Source organism: Apium graveolens, chromosome 7 (assembly GCF_009905375.1).
Source record: "Apium graveolens cultivar Ventura chromosome 7, ASM990537v1, whole genome shotgun sequence".
In the NCBI taxonomy this organism is placed as follows: domain Eukaryota; kingdom Viridiplantae; phylum Streptophyta; class Magnoliopsida; order Apiales; family Apiaceae; genus Apium; species Apium graveolens.
Genome location: NC_133653.1, coordinates 210798263 through 210817165, shown reverse-complemented (window position 1 = coordinate 210817165; position 18903 = coordinate 210798263). Strand labels below are relative to the sequence as shown.

The 18903-nt window shown below is 34.8% G+C and overlaps 2 protein-coding genes across 2 annotated transcripts; both read left to right on the top strand.

The window, feature by feature from the left end:
- Positions 1-11205: 11205 nt before the first annotated feature.
- LOC141674431 (uncharacterized) lies at positions 11206-11748 on the top strand. Its single transcript, XM_074481138.1, has one exon. The coding sequence runs from the start codon at positions 11206-11208 to the stop codon at positions 11746-11748; it is 543 nt and encodes a 180-aa protein (XP_074337239.1).
- Positions 11749-14689: 2941 nt separating this feature from the next.
- Positions 14690-15886, top strand: LOC141674430 (uncharacterized). Its single transcript, XM_074481137.1, has one exon. It carries the CDS (start codon positions 14690-14692, stop codon positions 15884-15886), a length of 1197 nt encoding a protein of 398 aa, XP_074337238.1.
- The last annotated feature ends 3017 nt before the right edge of the window (positions 15887-18903 follow it).

Here is an 18903-nt window from a genome sequence, read left to right as displayed (position 1 = left end):
TTCTGAAATAACCTTTTGTTGTTCAGAAGGTTGAAACCTTCTTACAAATTCCATTTCAGCACGAATTATATGAAGTTCATCTTGTAACAGCCAAATTTTCTTCATAACAATAGCTTCTTGCATTGCTAGTTTGTCCATAGCTACAGGCTTATGGTAATCTCAAAGAAAGAGATGTATGTAGGCAAATAAGCCTTATATGTATTCAAGGTTTGGAATAAAGATTTGTTGGTGCTTTCTTTACCCTGAATTCCTCTATATTTATAGCCTGAAAAGAGGCTTTGGATTCCTAAAAAATAGTGTAAAACAGTATAAAACATCACATCGTTATAATAATGTGTTTACTTGATCTTTCTGAAATTCTCTTGTTAAAAGTTTGCTAAGCAGTTTTTAACTCCTTCGATGTGCTCTACATCAAAACTGTACCGAGATAACCATTGCTACCATCTTACTAATCTTCCTTGCTTATTATCTCCCTGTAACTTAATACGAAGAAAATAAGTGAAGTTTCTATTATCAATCATTACCAAGAATTTGACCGGAGTTAGATAAATAGAAAATTTTGTAATGACTCTAATGACTACCAGATATTCTTTTTCATTTGAATGATAATTTTTCTCGGCATCTTTAAAGCTTCCTGAAGCATATCTGCATATTAATTCTTTATCAGAATTAACTGCTTTAAGAACTCCTCCCCAGTATTCGCCTGAAGCGTCTGTCTCAATGATAAGCTTGTCATCCGGCTCCGGATGATAGAGTTTTGGAAAACCCTTCAGATTCTTTTTTACCTTACAAATGTAATCAGTATCTGAATATTTCCATTCCCAAGGAATATCTTTCTTGAACTGAACCTGCAAAGGTGCACGAATGGCTGTAATATTTGGAATATAATCAGATGCATAAGTTAATATACCTAAAAACCTTTGCAACTGTTTTTTGTCTTCAAGTTTGTTCGGAAATTTATTAATATGTTCCAGAATATAAGCTTGAGGACAGTGCGTTCCTTGATCAATTTCTAACCCTAAGAAATTAATCTTTGGTTTAAAAAGTTGTGCTTTCTTCTTGGATAAAATTATGCCAAGATGTTGACATCTCTTTAGAACTGCTGCTAAATGCCTTAAATGATCCTGTTCATTATCACTAAAGATTAGGATATCATCAACATAAACGCAGCAAAATGATTCAAATGAACTGAATGCATCCTGCATGTGTCTTTGAAAAATGGAAGGAGCCTGTTTAAGACCGAATGGCACCACGATCCATTGATAATGTCCTTGGGGACATGTAAATGCTGTCAGTAACTGTGATTCTTCGTCTAGTAATACCTGCCGAAAACCAGATTTACAGTCTAATGAACTGAACATTTTCTTACCTCGGATAAGGGTGAGAAGTTCATCCTTATTTGGTAGGTTATGGCTGTCTCCTATTGTAGTCTCATTGATTGCTTTATAGTTGACTACCATTCTTTTCTTCCCTATTCTCTTCTCAGCTTCATTCTCTACAAGAAATGCTGGAGACATATGAGGTGATTTACTGGGTATGATGATCTTCATATCCAAAAGCTTTTGAATTTGTATGCCAAATTCTTTACGATCTTGTGGGCTGTACTTCATAGGTCAAACCTTGATTACAGTTTTAGGATCTCTGAGCTTGATTGCTGCTTTCATCCATTTCTTGGTCTTTGTAGGATCCAGTGGATTTTCTAAGCAGACAGAGTCTAATAATCCTTCGATTATAGTCCTCTTTTCTATATCAAGAATTAAATTTTTATAGTCATTTAATTATTTGAATCTTCTAATAACATCCTTCCCCCTCTGTAAAGAAAATTTTTATTAGTGCTGATATTAATAGCATCAGGTTTTTTGGTTTTAGAATTCTTTTTCATTGATTCTAGAAAACCTGGAACTCCAACTTTATGAGCTGTTGTTATTTTTCTGATATATACTTCTTGACCTGAAGGGGTTAGTATAATCATTTTTGTATACTGATGGAATGGTTCATATAATTGGCAAAAATTGTTACCAATTAAAAAATCTATTCCAGCTTCCTGTTGGTAAACAGTAGGAATATGAAATATTTCACCTGATATCAGTATATTAAGGTCTTTGCATACCTTGCTGATTGTAATGGTGCTCCCATTAGCAATTTTAGCTTGTATAGGTCTTTCTGCGTTAATCCAATGTTCTGGTGGAATAACATGCTTACTAGCTATGCAAAGGCTGGAGCCTGTATCAACATAACAATGTAATTCAATCTGTTTATATCCTGTAAATTTTAATTTACCTGAGATATAAATAGAATTTGGATTAGTGATGTTGGTCATCACTTCTTCTTCTTCTTCAGTCGGATTCTGAGGAAGTTGATTCATTAGAATCTGACTCTATTAGTCCAGGGTCCACTTCTTCAATTGAATATACTTCTTGAGTATCTTCATACGGGTCTTCAATAGGAATATATCCTAAAGAATAAACTTGTTCTAGCATTTGGACCTTGCCGTCATTCTTCTTTCTATTAGGGCATTCATTTGCATAATGCCCTTCTTCGTTACAGTTTCAACACCTACAATTTTTCTTGCCTTTTGGGCAAAACTTTTTCTTGTCGTTAGAAAATTTCTTGGACGATTTTTTCTTGAAATACTTACCTGGTTTATAAGGCTTTTTCTTCTTGATAAACTTGTAAGTAGTCTTATGTTTATAAGACTTCTTCCTGTAGTGCTTCTTGTAAGAAGATTTCCTACATCCATACTCAAATGATTTTTCAACAATCTTTTCACAACACTGTTTGCTAAAAGATTTTAACTGCTTTTGTTTCTTTGTTAAATCACAAATTTTTGAGATTTCCTCTTTAACAATTCTTTGAGCATAGGCTAAACTATACTATGCTAGACCAGTAGCTTCTAGATTAAATCTTTCTAGAGCTTTTAATCCTACCAGTGGAATTTTGAAGAGATAGTATTTTACATACTTCACATATTCCGCTTGGTCATCTAATTGGTATAGATATTTTTCATAATCACAGAAAAATTGATCTAGGAAACATATTTCGCAAAGCTGCATTTTAGTGATCCTTGTTCTTGCCTTTTCTTTTATTCTTAATAACTCCTGCAGTTTATCAGAAGCTTGATTAATTCCTAAGAACATTGTATAGATGCCATCTAATACATTTTCAAAGGCTGTAACGGGACTCATGACTGGTTCCTAAGTGGTGTTTTTAATAAAATTCTTAATGACACCTAGAGTCTTATGTTCGATCAATAATAAAACTGTGTTTTGATCATCATAAGCGTCTTTGTTAGTCTGAATAACAAGACTAATTTCTTTTGCCCAAGCGTTTATGAGCTCTTTCCTGTTTGGCTTTCCGTCAATATTTAAGATATTATTAACAAAAATATTAAAATTTCCTTTAGCCTCAGAATTATTAAAAGGATTGAAATTACCTTTCCTTTTTCTGCTTCCTTCAGGTTTCTTTGTACCTGATGTTTCTCCTGATTCTCTTTTTGGTGAAGAAGGTGTTGAAGTTTGATGGGTGTTCATCCTAAGGTTTTCTATTTCCTCATCTTCAGAACTATCAACTTCTGTTTCTTGAAGGTCTTCCTGTTCTTCAGAACTGTAACTTTCAATTATGTTAAGAATGTTGTAATCATTAAAACCAAATAAAGATTTTAATTCATTACTGTCTTCTATTTCCTGGTTGGCTTTAGATTCATCATCTAACTCCATTAGTCTGATTGCTTGTTCGAGGACTTTATAGTTGTCATCGTTAACCTGTAATTCTTCTTCTTCTATGTTATCCCAGAAGAATTTTTCTACTATTTTATGTAATTCATGTTGATTTCTTATCAATACCGAATGGCCATGTCAGACTGCCGGGATTTTTTCCCGTTCCTAGCTCTTCGTTACCGACACTATAGTTGGGATAGCTATATTTCCAGATCTTTGATTTATGCTCTAGATCTTCATCTGTTGTGATGATTTCTTTTCCTTTCTGCTGCTTTTCTTTGAGGGCTTCAAGGATTTCATGATTCAAGGACATTCTAAACTAAAAGGATTGTCAAAATATTTATCTGTAACATGGTTAGCATGCTGATTTTTAAGCAACCTAAGGATTTCTCCTATTTGTGGCTTAATATTTTTATCGAAATCCTCTAGTAATTGCTTAATGCTCATCCTAAGATTTTCTTAAAGTATTCTATGATTTCATTGAACTTGCAGTCAATAACTTCATTATCACACTTGGTGTTTCTAAGTTTTGACAACTGAACTTCTAATTTTTCAATATTAGCGTTCTATTTTACTAAGAGCATTTTTATGTCTCTCAGAATTTCTATTTCCAAATTACTCCCCCATCTCAAAGAAGTAGAATATCTGTTGAAGATACTAGGTGATTTTGAAAATTTTTCACTGGGATCTTTACTTAGTCCGAAGTAGGACAGTAAGTTGTAGATTCCTAGTAAACATCTTCCTGTAATCTGGTTAAGATTATTCGTTGAGGACACAATAGTGTTAAGGCTATTACTTCCTACAACACCACTAAAGACGTACTTCCTTGGGTCAAGGTCTATTCCTTCATTTAATTTCTTAAATTCTAAAAATTTTCCTTTTTTATAAATATGCGGGTGCCTATTAGTATTTAGAACGACTATAGATGATCCAGTTTTTGAAATAAGTCATCAACTCTTCGGGACATGCTATGAAGTAATTCTTTATTAGAGGTATTAGAGGATTCACCAACCTCTAAGGTTCTTCCTCTAAAACTCATTCTAGGTTTTTGTCCTAGAATTGGCTTATTCTTTGCAATATCAATTGCCTAAGAATTATCTAAAGGACTGATATCTGAAAATTGCTTTTCTTCTACAGATCCTATTTCTGAGAATACATCGTCCAATTCGATATATTCATTTTACTTATAGTCAATGCTATGATGACTATTGGTTAAAGCATAAGCAACAACATAAGTTAAGCTAAATACTTTATCACCTGCATTCATCAGATTATGTCTCTCAAAGTCATGCACGAAAGATAATATCTGATCAAGATTTTTAGTTTCTAAACTAAAACCAAATTTAGGATAGACAGTAAACATGAATTTTTGGTATGCTAAATTACCTCTAGCAGCACCTAAAATACAATCTCTTCGATCATTGATTCTATTATCTATTAAAGCCATTTTAATAGGAGAATCTATTCCTTCTTGAAATTCTGCTTTAAGCAAAATTTTTATAGCACCTAAGTGAACTACAATGATAGTAGATCTTATCTTAGAGTCTATTTTCAACAAATTTTGCTTATCTCTTCCTTAGTGATTAAAGGCAGATAAACTAAACCTGTAGTATCTTTTATATCTACATGCATTTCTTTGGTAGAGATATAATAAAATATATTTTTTTTCCTTTTAAAACAATTTAACATAGGAATGTTAAATATTTTTTCTTTTCTTAAATCGAGTCTGCTTCTTTTGATTTTAGAAAGAATTTCTTGCTTTATCAAAAAGCTTGCTTGAAAACCTTTTTCATTTTATGAAAACTCGATTTCCAAATTGTTTTCATCTTGAGTTTCCTTAGGATGTTTTTCTGTTAACAAACTCATTTACGGATTCTTAATAAGATCATAACTGAGAATTCTTTTCAGAGAAAATATCTCTGTTTCTATTTGCATAGGATATCTATTATAGAATTGAACTTGTTCAGTTTTAAATTCTTTTAGATCCCAGATAAGAGATCTAATGTTTCTATTGTCTTTTTCACTGACAATCTTTCTAGAAACCTGTAAAAGGTGTTCTAAGTATTGATAGTTATTCATGGAAATCATGACACTACCAGATATGTTTACCAACCACGGATGATTATTGCTACTCATAAAATGAGAAGATTTAAAAAGATTTAACACTTATTAAAAATACAGAGTTCTAAGCATTTGTATTTGCAGTAAGGTTCAATAATATAATACCTAATTTTGACATACCTGACTCTTTGTAAGATATGATCCGAGAATTTATTCAATTCTGTAGTTATCCTGATGTTGATTACTCCAAGGATGCACCTGCTTCTTCCCTCAACGGTCACCTGCCTAAACGGTACTTCGCTTATGACTTACTCCCTCTAGGATATAATCAAACCTTGATACTGAAGAATTATATAAACAACAAGGCTCTGATACCAAAATGCGGAACACTTCACAAGTATTGTCAAAATAGGCAAATATTATTTATTTCTCAAACCCTTACATAATACATAGCTTAAAACCCCGTTGGGGTTACTACCCCGTTGGGGTTACTACTCACAATACATTATTAGTACTTTCTGGAATTAAGTTACAGCATGAGGTTATTTATTATTAATTAAGTTAAGTGATATTGTGGAAAGAAAGATCGTGACGACCCGGATCCCCGACCCCGGATCTGGGGGTGTTACAAATGTCCTTGCAATCATGAAATCCTTGAAGCCCTCAAAGAAAAGCAGCAAAAAGGAAAAGAAATCATCACAACAGATGAAGATCCAGAGCATAAATCAAAGATCTGGAAATATAGCTATCCCAACTATAGTGTTGGTAACGAAGAGCTAGGAACGGGAAAAAATCTTGGTAGTCTGACATGGCCATTCGGTGTTGATAAGAAATCAACATGAATTACATAAAAATAGTAGAAAAATTCTACTGGGATAACAAAGAAGAAGAAGAATTACAGGTTAACGATGACAACTATAAAGTCCCCGAACAAGCAATCAGACTAATGAAGTTAGATGATGAATCTAAATCCAACCAGGAAATAGAAGACATTAATGAATTAAATCTTTATTTGGTTTTAATTATTACAACATTCTTAACACAATTGAAAGTTTCAGTTCTGAAGAACAGGAAGACCTTCAAGAAACAGAAGTTGATAGTTCTGAAGATGAGGAAATAGAAAACTTCAGGATGAACACCCATCAAACTTCAACAACTCCTTCACCAAAAAGAGAATCCGGAGAAACATCAGGTACAAAGAAACCTGAAGGAAGCAGAAAAAGGAAAGGTAATTTCTATCCTTTTAATAATTCTGAGGCTAAAGGAAATTCTAATATTTTTGGTAATAATATCTTAAATATTGACGGAAAGCCAAATAGGAAAGAGCTCATAGACGCTTGGGCAAAAGAAATTAGTCTTATTATTCAGACTAACAAAGACGCTTATGATGATCAAAACACAGTATTATTATTGATCGAACATAAGACTCTACGTGTCATTAATAATTTTATTAAAAACACCACTTGGGAACCAGTCATGAGTCCCGTTACAGCCTTTGAAAATGTATTAGATGGCATTTATACAATGGTCTTAGAAATTAATCAAGCTTCTGATAAACTGCAGGAGTTATTAAGAATAAAAGAAAAGGCAAGAACTAGGATCACTAATATGCAACTTTGCGATATATGTTTTCTAGATCAATTTTTCTGTGATTATGAAAAATATCTATTCTAATTAGATGACCAAGCGGAATATGTGAAGTATGTAAAATACTATCTCCTCAAAATTCCACTGGTAGGATTAAAAGCTCTAGAAAGATTTAATCTAGAAGCTACTGGTCCAGCAGAGTATAGTTTAGCCTATGCTCAAAGAATTGTTAAAGAGGAAATCTCAAAAATTTGCGATCTAACAAAGAAACAAAAGCAGTTAAAATCTTTTAGGAAATCTTCTTACAAGAAGCACTACAGGAAGAAGTCTTATAAACATAAGACTACTTACAAGTTTATCAAGAAGAAAAAGCCTTATAAACCAGGTAAGTATTACAAGAAAAAATCGTCCAAGAAATTTTCTAACGACAAGAAAAAGTTTTGCCCAAAAGGCAAGAAAAATTGCAGGTGTTGGATCTGTAACGAAGAAGGACATTATGCAAATGAATGCCCTAATAGAAAGAAGAATGACGGCAAGGTCCAAATGCTAGAACAAGTTTATTCTTTAGGATATATTCCTATTGAAGACCCGTATGAAGATACTCAAGAAGTATATTCAATTGAAGAACTGGACCCTGGACCAATAGAGTCAGATTCTAATGAATCAACTTCCTCAGAATCCGACTAAAGAAGAAGAAGAAGTGATGACCAACATCACTAATCCAAACTCTATTTATATCTCAGGTAAATTAAAATTTACAGGATATAAACAGATTGAATTACATTGTTATGTTGATACAGGCTCCAGCCTTTGCATAGCAAGTAAGCATGTTATTCCACCAGAACATTGGATTAACGCAGAAAGACCTATACAAGCTAAAATTGCTAATGGGAGCACCATTACAATCAACAAGGTATGCAAAGACCTTAATATACTGATAGCAGGTGAAATATTTTATATTCCTACTGTTTACCAACAGGAAGCTGGAATAGATTTTTTAATTGGTAACAATTTTTGCCAATTATATGAACCATTCACTCAGTATACAAAAATGATTATACTAACCATTTCAGGTCAAGAAGTATATATCAGAAAAATAACAACATCTCATAAAGTTGGAGTTCCAAGTTTTCTAGAATCAATGAAAAAGAATTCTAAAACCAAAAAACCTGATGCTATTATATCAACACTAATAAAAATTTTCTTTTACAGAGGAGGAAGGATGTTATTAGAAGATTCAAAGAATTAAATGATTGTAAAAATTTAATTCTTGATATAGAAAAGAAGAATATAATCGAAGGATTATTAGACTCTGTCTGCTCAGAAAATCCACTGGATCCTACAAAGACGAAGAAATGGATGAAAGCAGCAATCAAGCTTAGAGATCCTAAAACTGTAATCAAGGTTTGACCTATGAAGTACAGCCCACAAGATCATAAAGAATTTGGCATACAAATTCAAAAGCTTTTGGATATGAAGATCATCATACCCAGTAAATCACCTCATATGTCTCCAGCATTTCTTGTAGAGAATGAAGCTGAGAAGAGAATAGGGAAGAAAAGAATGGTAGTCAACTATAAAGCAATCAATGAGGCTACAATAGGAGACAACCATAACCTACCAAATAAGGATGAACTTCTCACCCTTATCCGAGGTAAGAAAATGTTCAGTTCATTAGACTGTAAATCTGGTTTTTAGCAGGTATTACTAGACGAAGAATCACAGTTACTGACAGCATTTACATGTCCCCAAGGACATTATCAATGGATCGTGGTGCCATTCGGTCTTAAACAGGCTCCTTCCATTTTTCAAAGACACATGCAGGATGCATTCAGTTCATTTGAATCATTTTGCTGCGTTTATGTTGATGATATCCTAATCTTTAGTGATAATGAACAGGATCATTTAAGGCATTTAGCAGCAGTTCTAAAGAGATGTCAACATCTTGGCATAATTTTATCCAAGAAGAAAGCACAACTTTTTAAACCAAAGATTAATTTCTTAGGGTTAAAAATTGATCAAGGAACGCACTGTCCTCAAGCTTATATTCTAGAACATATTAATAAATTTCCGAACAAACTTGAAGACAAAAAACAGTTGCAAAGGTTTTTAGGTATATTAACTTATGCATCTGATTATATTCCAAATATTACAGCCATTCGTGCACCTTTGCAGGTTAAGTTCAAGAAAGATATTCCTTGGGAATGGAAATATTCAGATACTGATTACATTTGTAAGGTAAAAAGGAATCTGAAGGGTTTTCCAAAACTCTATCATCCGGAGCCGGATGACAAGCTTATAATTGAGACAGACGCTTCAGGCGAATACTGCGGGGGAGTTCTTAAAGCAGTTAATTCTGATAAAGAATTAATATGCAGATATGCTTCAGGAAGCTTTAAAGATGCCGAGAAAAATTATCATTCAAATGAAAAAGAAGATAATAAGCTTTAAATAGGCGAATACTGCAGAATTAATAGGCGAATACTGCGGGGAGTTCTTAAAGCTTTAAATATGCAGATTTCTTCGTATTAAGTTACAGGCAGATAATAAGCAAGGAAGATTAGTAAGATGGCAACAATGGTTATCTCGCTACAGTTTTAATGTAGAGCACATCGAAGGAGTTAAAAACTGCTTAGCAGACTTTTTAACAAGAGAATTTCAGAAAGATCAGGTAAACACATTATTATAACGATGTGATGTTTTATACTGTTTTACACTATTTTTTAGGAATCCAAAGCCTCTTTTCAGGCTATAAATATAGAGGAATTCAGGGTAAAGAAAACACCAACAAATATTTATTCCAAACCTTGAATACATATAAGGCTTCTTTGCCTACATACATCTCTTTCTTTGAGATTACCATAAGCCTGTAGATATGGACAAACTAGCAATGCAAGAGGCTATTGTTATGAAGAAAATTCAGCTGTTACAAGATGAACTTCATATAATTTGTGCTGAAATGGAATTTGTAAGAAGGTTTCAACCTTCTGAACAATAAAAGGTTATTTCAGAACCTTCTTCAGTAATGAACAATTCTGAAACTAGCCCGGAGCAAACGGCTACCGGTAAAGGCTCAACAAATCCGTTGACACCTTTGGATTTGGTAAAAATCCAGACTGAGGTTTATACCTCACAACAAATGGTTACTTCATCACCATCTTCAGAAATGAACAAAGATGAGTCTATTCCTGAGCAAACGGCTCCAGGTAAAGAAATAACAAATCCGTTAAAGGCTGTTGCTTTGCCAGAAAGCAAGACAGAGGTTCAAACCTCCATAACGTTAGAAAAAACCTCTAATTTAAATTTGAGGCCTAACGGGGGAATTCAAATCCCTACAAAGACTGAAGGTCATACTTCAGCTATCCCGAACGGATACAAAGGCCCTAAAACCTATTATGTGGTGTTTAATGGTCCTAATGCAGGAATATACACTACATGGGAGATAGCTGAGAAAGCTGTAAAAGGATTCGCAGGCATCAAACATAAGAAGTACAAATCCTTTGCTGAAGCAAAAGCTGCAGCAAATATTTATACTACACAAGAATTTAAGCCACCTCTCGAGTTGATTAATTATGTAAAAGCATTACATCCAACTTATGCGGGGGCAATAACTCACCCAAAAGAAAGTTCTAGCAAAACTATTTTGGGAAACATCCCAAAATCTCAGCAGCTGTTAATACAAATGGAAGAAGATACCATTGAATCTTATTTTTCAGGATTTAATTATCTTTATCAATATGGAAGAATAGCCACTTAAAAGGAATTCGTTAGTGAACATTTCTTCACCACAGACAAGAAGAATGTTAGCTACTTCAATTTCTATCCAAATGCTGATCCAGACATGGTCTATGAATCATACCAATATGGACTATTAGCACAAGTTTATCTTGCTAATAACATTTTGGAAATTTTTAGGTTCCCCAAGGAATTTAGAAAAGCAGTTAACACATTTAAAAACAATTATCTTAAAGGAAAAGAGATCGACCTCTTCATCAAAACCATTAGTACCATTATGTGCTGGGAAAATGAAGAAGAATACGATTGTCCACCTAATCAACCTTTACATTATATTCAGGTTGGTCCTGCCAAGGAAAAGATCTATTCTCCAAGCCAAGCAATGGAACCTACACTGGAGAAGAATGATTTAAGAGCACTGGCTGAAAATAAGTTATTGATTTTAATCAATAAGTTATTTAGTGTTCAAAAGGAAGATAAGATAAAAGTCAATTTAGCTATAACACATGCTTTAATGACCTCTTATTCCCATAAAGGATTAAGTGAAGATGACTACAATAAAGTGGTCACTTTCAGAAGACAATTATTACAAAAGATGTTGTTGGATCGCATCAAGAAATCTTCTGCAAGAAAAAGCAAAAGGAAATAAGCAAATTCGGCTCCATCTCGAATGTCAAATCTGCGGTGCCACCACTCCAGACAAAGAATCTGGAAAAAGAATAATGGAGGACCCCTCCACTTCAGCAGAAGATAACGGACTTTTGCCTAAAGCAGGAATACTGCTCAAAGCAAAACCAGGACTGCATTTTTAAAGATTATCTTTTTGAAAAAGATAAGGAATCTACTTTATGAAAAGCAGATGAAAAGCAGAAGGCATCTACTTTATGAAAAGCAGAAGGCATCTACTTTATGAAAAGCAAAAGGCATCTACTTTATGAAAAATAGAAGGCATCTACTTTATGAAAAGCATAAGGCATTTACTTTATGGAAAGCAGATAACATCTACTTTATGAATTATTAAAAGACGACTAGTCTGGTAATAGAACTCTTCCTTATTCTATAAAAGGGGAGCGAAGTCTTAGGAAAGAGCATCTTGTAATCTACAACGAAAACTCTTTCTTAATTCCAAAGAGTACTAGTAATGTATTATGAGTAGTAACCCCAACGGGGTTTTAAGCTATGTATTATGTAAGGGTTTGAAAAATAAATAATATTTGCCTATTTTGACAATACTTATGAAGTGTTCCGCGTTTTGGTATCAGAGCCTTGTTGTTTATTTAATTCTTTAGTATCAAGGTTTGATTATATCCTGGAGGGAGTAAGTCATAAGCGAAGTACCGTTTAGGCAGGTGGCCGTTGAGGGAAGAAGCAGGTGCATCCTTGGAGTAATCAACATCAGGATAACTACAGAATTGAATAAATTCTCGGATCATATCTTACAAAGAGTCAGGTATGTCAAAATTAGGTATTATATTATTGAACCTTACTGCAAATACAAATGCTTAGAACTCTGTATTTTTAATAAGTGTTAAATCTTTTTAAATCTTCTCATTTTATGAGTAGCAATAATCATCCGTGGTTAGTAAACATATCTGGTAGTGCCATGATTTCCATGAATAACTATCGATACTTATAACACCTTTTACAGGTTTCTAGAAAGATTGTCAGTGAAAAAGACAATAGAAACAATAGATCTCTTATCTGGGATCTAGAAGAATTTAAAACTGAACAAGTTCAATTCTATAATAGATATTCTATGCAAATAGAAACAGAGATATCTTCTCTTAAAAGAATTCTCAGTTATGATCTTATTAAGAATCCGTAAATGAGTTTGTTAACAGAAAAACATCCTGAGGAAACTCAAGATGAAAACAATTTGGAAATCGATTTTTCATAAAATGAAAAAGGTTTTCAAGCAAGCTTTTTGATAAAGCAAGAAATTCTTTCTAAAATCAAAAGAAGCAGACTCGATTTAAGAAAAGAAAAAATATTTAACATTCCTATGTTAAATTATTTTAAAAGGAAAAACAATATCTTTTATTATATCTCTACCAAAGAAATGCATGTAGATATAAAAGATACTACAGGTTTAGTTTATCGACATTTAATCACTAAGGAAGAGATAAGCAAAAATTTGTTGAAAATAGGCTCTAAGATAAGATCTACTATTAGTGTAGTTCACTTAGGTGCTATAAAATTTTTGCTTAAAGCAGAATTTCAAGAAGGAATAGATTCTCCTATTAAAATGGCTTTAATAGATAACAGAATCAATGATCGAAGAGATTGTATTTTAGGTGCTGCTAGAGGTAATTTAGCATACCAAAAATTCATGTTTACTGTCTATCCTAAATTTGGTTTTAGTTTTGAAACTAAAAATCTTGATCATATATTATTTTTCGTGCATGACTTTGAGAGACATAATCTGATGAATGCAGGTGATAAAGTATTTAGCTTAACTTATGTTGTTGCTTATGCTTTAACCAATATTCATCATATCATTAACTATAAGAAAAATGAATATATCGAATTGGACGATGTATTCTCAGAAATAGGATCTATAGAAGAAAAGCAATTTTCAGATTTAAGTCCTTTAGATAATTCTTGGGCAATTGATATTGCAAAGAATAAGCCAATTCTAGGATAAAAACCTAGAATGAGTTTTAGAGGAAGAACCTTAGAGGTTGGTGAATCCTCTAATACCTCTAATAAAGAATTACTTCATAGCATGTCCCGAAGAGTTGATGACTTATGTCAGAAACTGGATCATCTATAGTCGTTCTAAATACTAATAGGCAACGGCATATTTATGAAAAAGGAAAAATTCTAGAGTTTAAGAAATTAAATGAAGGAATAGACCTTGAACCAACTAAGTTCGTCTTCAGTGGTGTTGTAGGAAGTAATAGCCTTAACACTATTGTATCCTCAACGAATAATCTTAACCAGATTACAGGAAGATGTTTACTAGGAATCTACAATGAAAACTCTTTCTTAATAACATAGAGTACTAGTAATATATTGTGAGTAGTAACCCCAACGGGGTTTTAAGCTATGTATTATGTAAGGGTTTGAGAAATAAATAATATTTGCCTCTCATGTATCAAATTCCCATGTATGGGTCTGACCAAGAGCACACCTCTTTTATCACCAATAGGGGACTCTATTACTATATTGGGATGTCATTTGGTTTGATCAACGCGGGGGCTACTTATCAAAGATTGGTAAACAAAATGTTTAAGAGGCAGATTGGGAAGACAATGGAGGTATACGTGGACGATATGCTTATAAAATCTAAGAAGGCGAAAGATCAAATCGCAAACTTAGCCGAGATGTTCCATATTCTGAGAAAATATAGGATGAAGCTGAACCCTCAGAAGTGTGTGTTTGGTGTGGAGTCAGTAAAATTCTTGGGGTTCATGGTCAACCACCGGGGAATTGAGGCGAACTCGGCAAAAATCAAGGCTCTGTTGGACATGAATTCTCCCTCCAGCGTCAAACAGGTACAAAGTTTAACGGGAAGGATTGCAGCTTTGAATCGATTCATCTCAAAGTCATCGGATAGGTGCAAAGAGTTCTTCAAGGCAATCAAATGAATGGGGAAGAATTTTGTGTGGACCTCAGATTGTGAAAAGGCTTTTCTAAAAATCAAAGATCAGTTGGGGAATCCTCCGATGTTGGCCAAGCCAGAAGAGGTAGAAACGTTGATTCTTTACTTGGCGGTCTCAGAATTCTCCGTCAGCGCGGTGTTGGTAAGAGAGCAAGCAAGCCATCAATGGCCCGTGTACTACGTGAGCAAAAGGCTGCTGGATGCAGAAACCAGATATACCAGTATAGAGAAATTGGTATACGCTCCTATTCTCACGGTGCAAAAGTTAAGACCATATTTCCAAGCTCACCGGATAGAGGTTCGCACCGCCTATCCGCTCCGGCATATTCTGCATAAACCAGAATCATCGGGAAGGATGTTGAATTGGGCGATAGAGTTGGGGCAATTCAATTTGGAATATTGTCCTCGTATGGCGATCAAGGGACATGCGTTGGCTGATTTTATACTTGAGTTTGATTCTGAAGTAGATAATAAGGCTATAGTATTGGCAGAGACCTCCTCACAAAGAAGTCCTCCTGTTGAGGAAAGGGAAGAATTGCTTCACCCTTGGTGGATCTTGCATGTCGATGGGGCTGTGAATAATAATGGAGCAGGCGCCGGTATTGTTTTAGTCACCCCGGAAGGGCATCATTTGATGAGCGCCATCCATTTCAAATTTTATGTCACCAACAATGATGCTGAGTATGAAGCCTTGATCAATGGTCTGAAAATAGCTTTGGAAGTGGGGGTTGTAAATTTGATGGCTCGGAGTGACTCTGAGCTAGTTGTAAATCAAGTCAACGGAGGTTTCCAAGCCCGGGGACCTCAGACGGAGTTATATATGAGATGTGGGCAGCGTCTATTGCAAAAATTTGGAAGTGCCAGGCTAGAGGGCGTTCCAAGGGAAGAAAATAGTAAGGCAGATGCTTTGGCAAAGATGGGGTCGCAAATGGATAGCATCCAACTTGGACAAATTCCTTTGGGAATCCAAGAGATACCGAGTGTTCCAGAGTTAGAAGTGTTCCAGGCACATGAAATCCCGCAAGAAGGGAGGATGAACCCATTCATAACTATATTCGAACGGGAGCTTTGCCAGAAGACAAGCTACAGGCTTGGCGCCTTCGCTACCAAGCTGCGAAGTATGTTGAATACGATGGGGTGTTATACAAGAGTGGATTTAACCAGCCACTGTTACGCTGCGTAGACAAAGAAGAAGGAAATTATATTCTCTGGGAGGTGCATGAAGGGATTTGTGGCAATCACTCGGGGGGGTGGTTCATTTGCATTAAAAGTCCTCAGACAAGGATGTTACTGGCCAACTATGAAAGAAGATGCCTTCAAATTTGTCCGGGCTTGTGACCGTTGCCAGCGATTCGCCAACTATTCCAACACCCCAACAACGTCTATCACTTAATTGGTAAGTCCCTGGCCTTTCGCCATGTGGGGAATCAATCTCATTGGAGAGTTGCCCAAAGCAAAGTGTAACAACCCAAATTCAGGTTCAAGATTTGGTGTCACTGAACAATCTTTACATAAAATAAAATAATAAATAAATAACCCCTTAAATACGGATCATTTACAGGTTATGGTATGAAATAAGATTCTAACCTTCTACAACTACAATACAAGTGTAAATACTTTTATGTTAATGCTCTTGTCTTATTTTTCTAACATCTTCGTCCTCTCGCAGCGGAGATCTCTTTAACTCTTGCTGTCTATCACAAGCTATTCACTTTTATCTTTTCCTGCTTCTGGAAGAAATAAGAATTACAAAACAATAGTGAGCCAAAAATGCCCAGCAAGTATATAATTGAGTTTCAAGCATTAATATCAATGGAAAATTCCCGGACAAAATCTTTGAACAATTTTAAACAATTCTATTTATTTGAGTGAGTTGAGCGAATAAACGTTGGCTGTCACCAGCTTTTAATTATAAATCCAAAAGTGACAAGCGATTCCCAGATTCATCTCCTGAATCAGGGTTTTGTTCGGTTTTGGAATCATAAAAGTTTCGAAAGGGAATGCCGTTAATGGCGATCAACAACAAATTAGACTGGACACTAGTTCATACTTATATCTTGCTGATCAGTCAGGATATAGTGTAGATCTATACCCAACCGTATAGATCCATTCAGGTACCTAGGCACTGTCGCTCAAGGGTCCAGTCCATTCTCGGCCCATAGGGTACAGCTCATCGCTGGCCCTCACAATAACCATCCAGCCCATAGAGTATTTTGATGTCAAATTATTTTGATTTCAAAACATCCCAACTCAGGGTTCGCAAATAACTCGAAAGAATGGGTATTTGCTCAAGAGAGCAATCGATAACATAGGAACAATAATGAAAGGAACATGCATAATAAGAGTAATTGCAGCGAAATATAAAACAGTTAACTATTCTGAACTTAGAATAGGAACGAAGAAATATTTGCAGTATTTTAAAAGAAAGTTCAGGAATACTTGCCTCGATAAGCTTTAACCACTATTACTGGTTGACTTTTGGATCGTCTTGAACGTTTGTCTTTATCGTCAAACCACTATCTTATTCTGGATACAATCCTATCCTTTGTGTTCTTCAATCGGAATCTTGTTGAGTCTAAAAATTGACCACTAGGCTATTCTTAGTCCGACGTCACTTCTTGGGTCTTCCGACTAGGACCTACAGGGTTGAAATACCCTAGTTCAGATCATCGTTTCTCTTAACATAATACCACTATCGCTTCTACCCATACGATTTCATAGCCCAACTCGTATTTATATGTATTATTGAAATACACATAGCAATTATGGTTCTCATCTTTGAAACTCGGTTCAATGTTTGTTTTCGGAAAGTACGTATACTCGTTGGTTTGAAAATAGTAGGGTGATTATAAAATATTTTGTTACCGTCCATAACTAGATTCATATAACATAATTATATACTTTTGTTCGACGTCTCCGATAATTATAGGTTACGTTCCCATATTTTCGGAATTAATTTCCCGAAAATCGGGCAGCGTCTCCTTTGTTTATCGGCCTACCCGTCGAAGCAATTCGACGTCAATCCAATCAAAACGACAACATCCAATCACAATTCACAATTCCCAATCACCGGTATAATTCAATTATTAATTATTATTATCATCCGTGTTTTTATGTTTTTATTTGTATTTTTTTCATTTCGCAATTCATTTTATCAACTAATTTTATTTAATTATAATTTAGGACTCATAATTAATCATCATTGTCCACCGTCGGCTCGCCGAGGCTCATCGCCGACGGCGGTAAAATTTATTGGTGCCCGATATTATTCGGGATTCCAAATTAATTCCACCGATTAATTAAAATTTCCGCGCGGATATATTGTTATTTCATGAATTCCAATCAAACATTTTCCTGCATACAATATATCCAATAATCCCAAATTAATATCTGCACAATAATTCGGAATTAAATTAACAGTCGAACAGGGCATATTCGAACCAACAACTAACAACAACACGCACGCGCCTACGCGCCAACCGGAGAAGAACAAACACGACCGGACAGCCAGCAAAAGCCGGTGACCACAACCAGACACACACACCCAGCACAAACACACACACACACAGCACAAACACACACAGACACGATTACACACACACACAACAAAGCATATGTATACATGTGCATACACAGGAGAACACAGGAAGCGAAAACCGGAGAGAAAACCGGAAACAAACCGGAGAAGAAGTCGCCGGAAACGGAAAGGTACAACGGCGAAGCACCCGAACCAAGGGGAAAAAGAAAGAGAGAACTGAGCAATTGAAGGAATAAACAAGAAGAAAATAGAGAGATTTGTGAGGAAAATTGAGAGAGACAAACCGAGAGAGATTAGGGTCGAGGGAGAGAGGTGAAGAACCAGGTCAAAAAAGGGGGGTAGAACAGGGGTGCACGCGTGTGTGTTTTTATATTTTCTTTTTCTTCTTTTGTTGTTCTCTTTTTGTTCTCTATATCGATTAATTTCGCATTTTAACGAGTGACTTGCGAGTAACAGCAATCCGAAAAATGCTAAATGAATTTTAAACGTCCTCGTAATAATTAAAAATCAACAAAATAAAACTTTCGTAATTTTTAAATTATTTTTTACTTGCCCACAATACCTGCATTTCACGATGTAACGAACAACGGTGCAGTTGAATTTTAATCCGAAATATTTTCAAAATAATTTTAAAATTTTTGAAATATTCCAAACTTAATAAA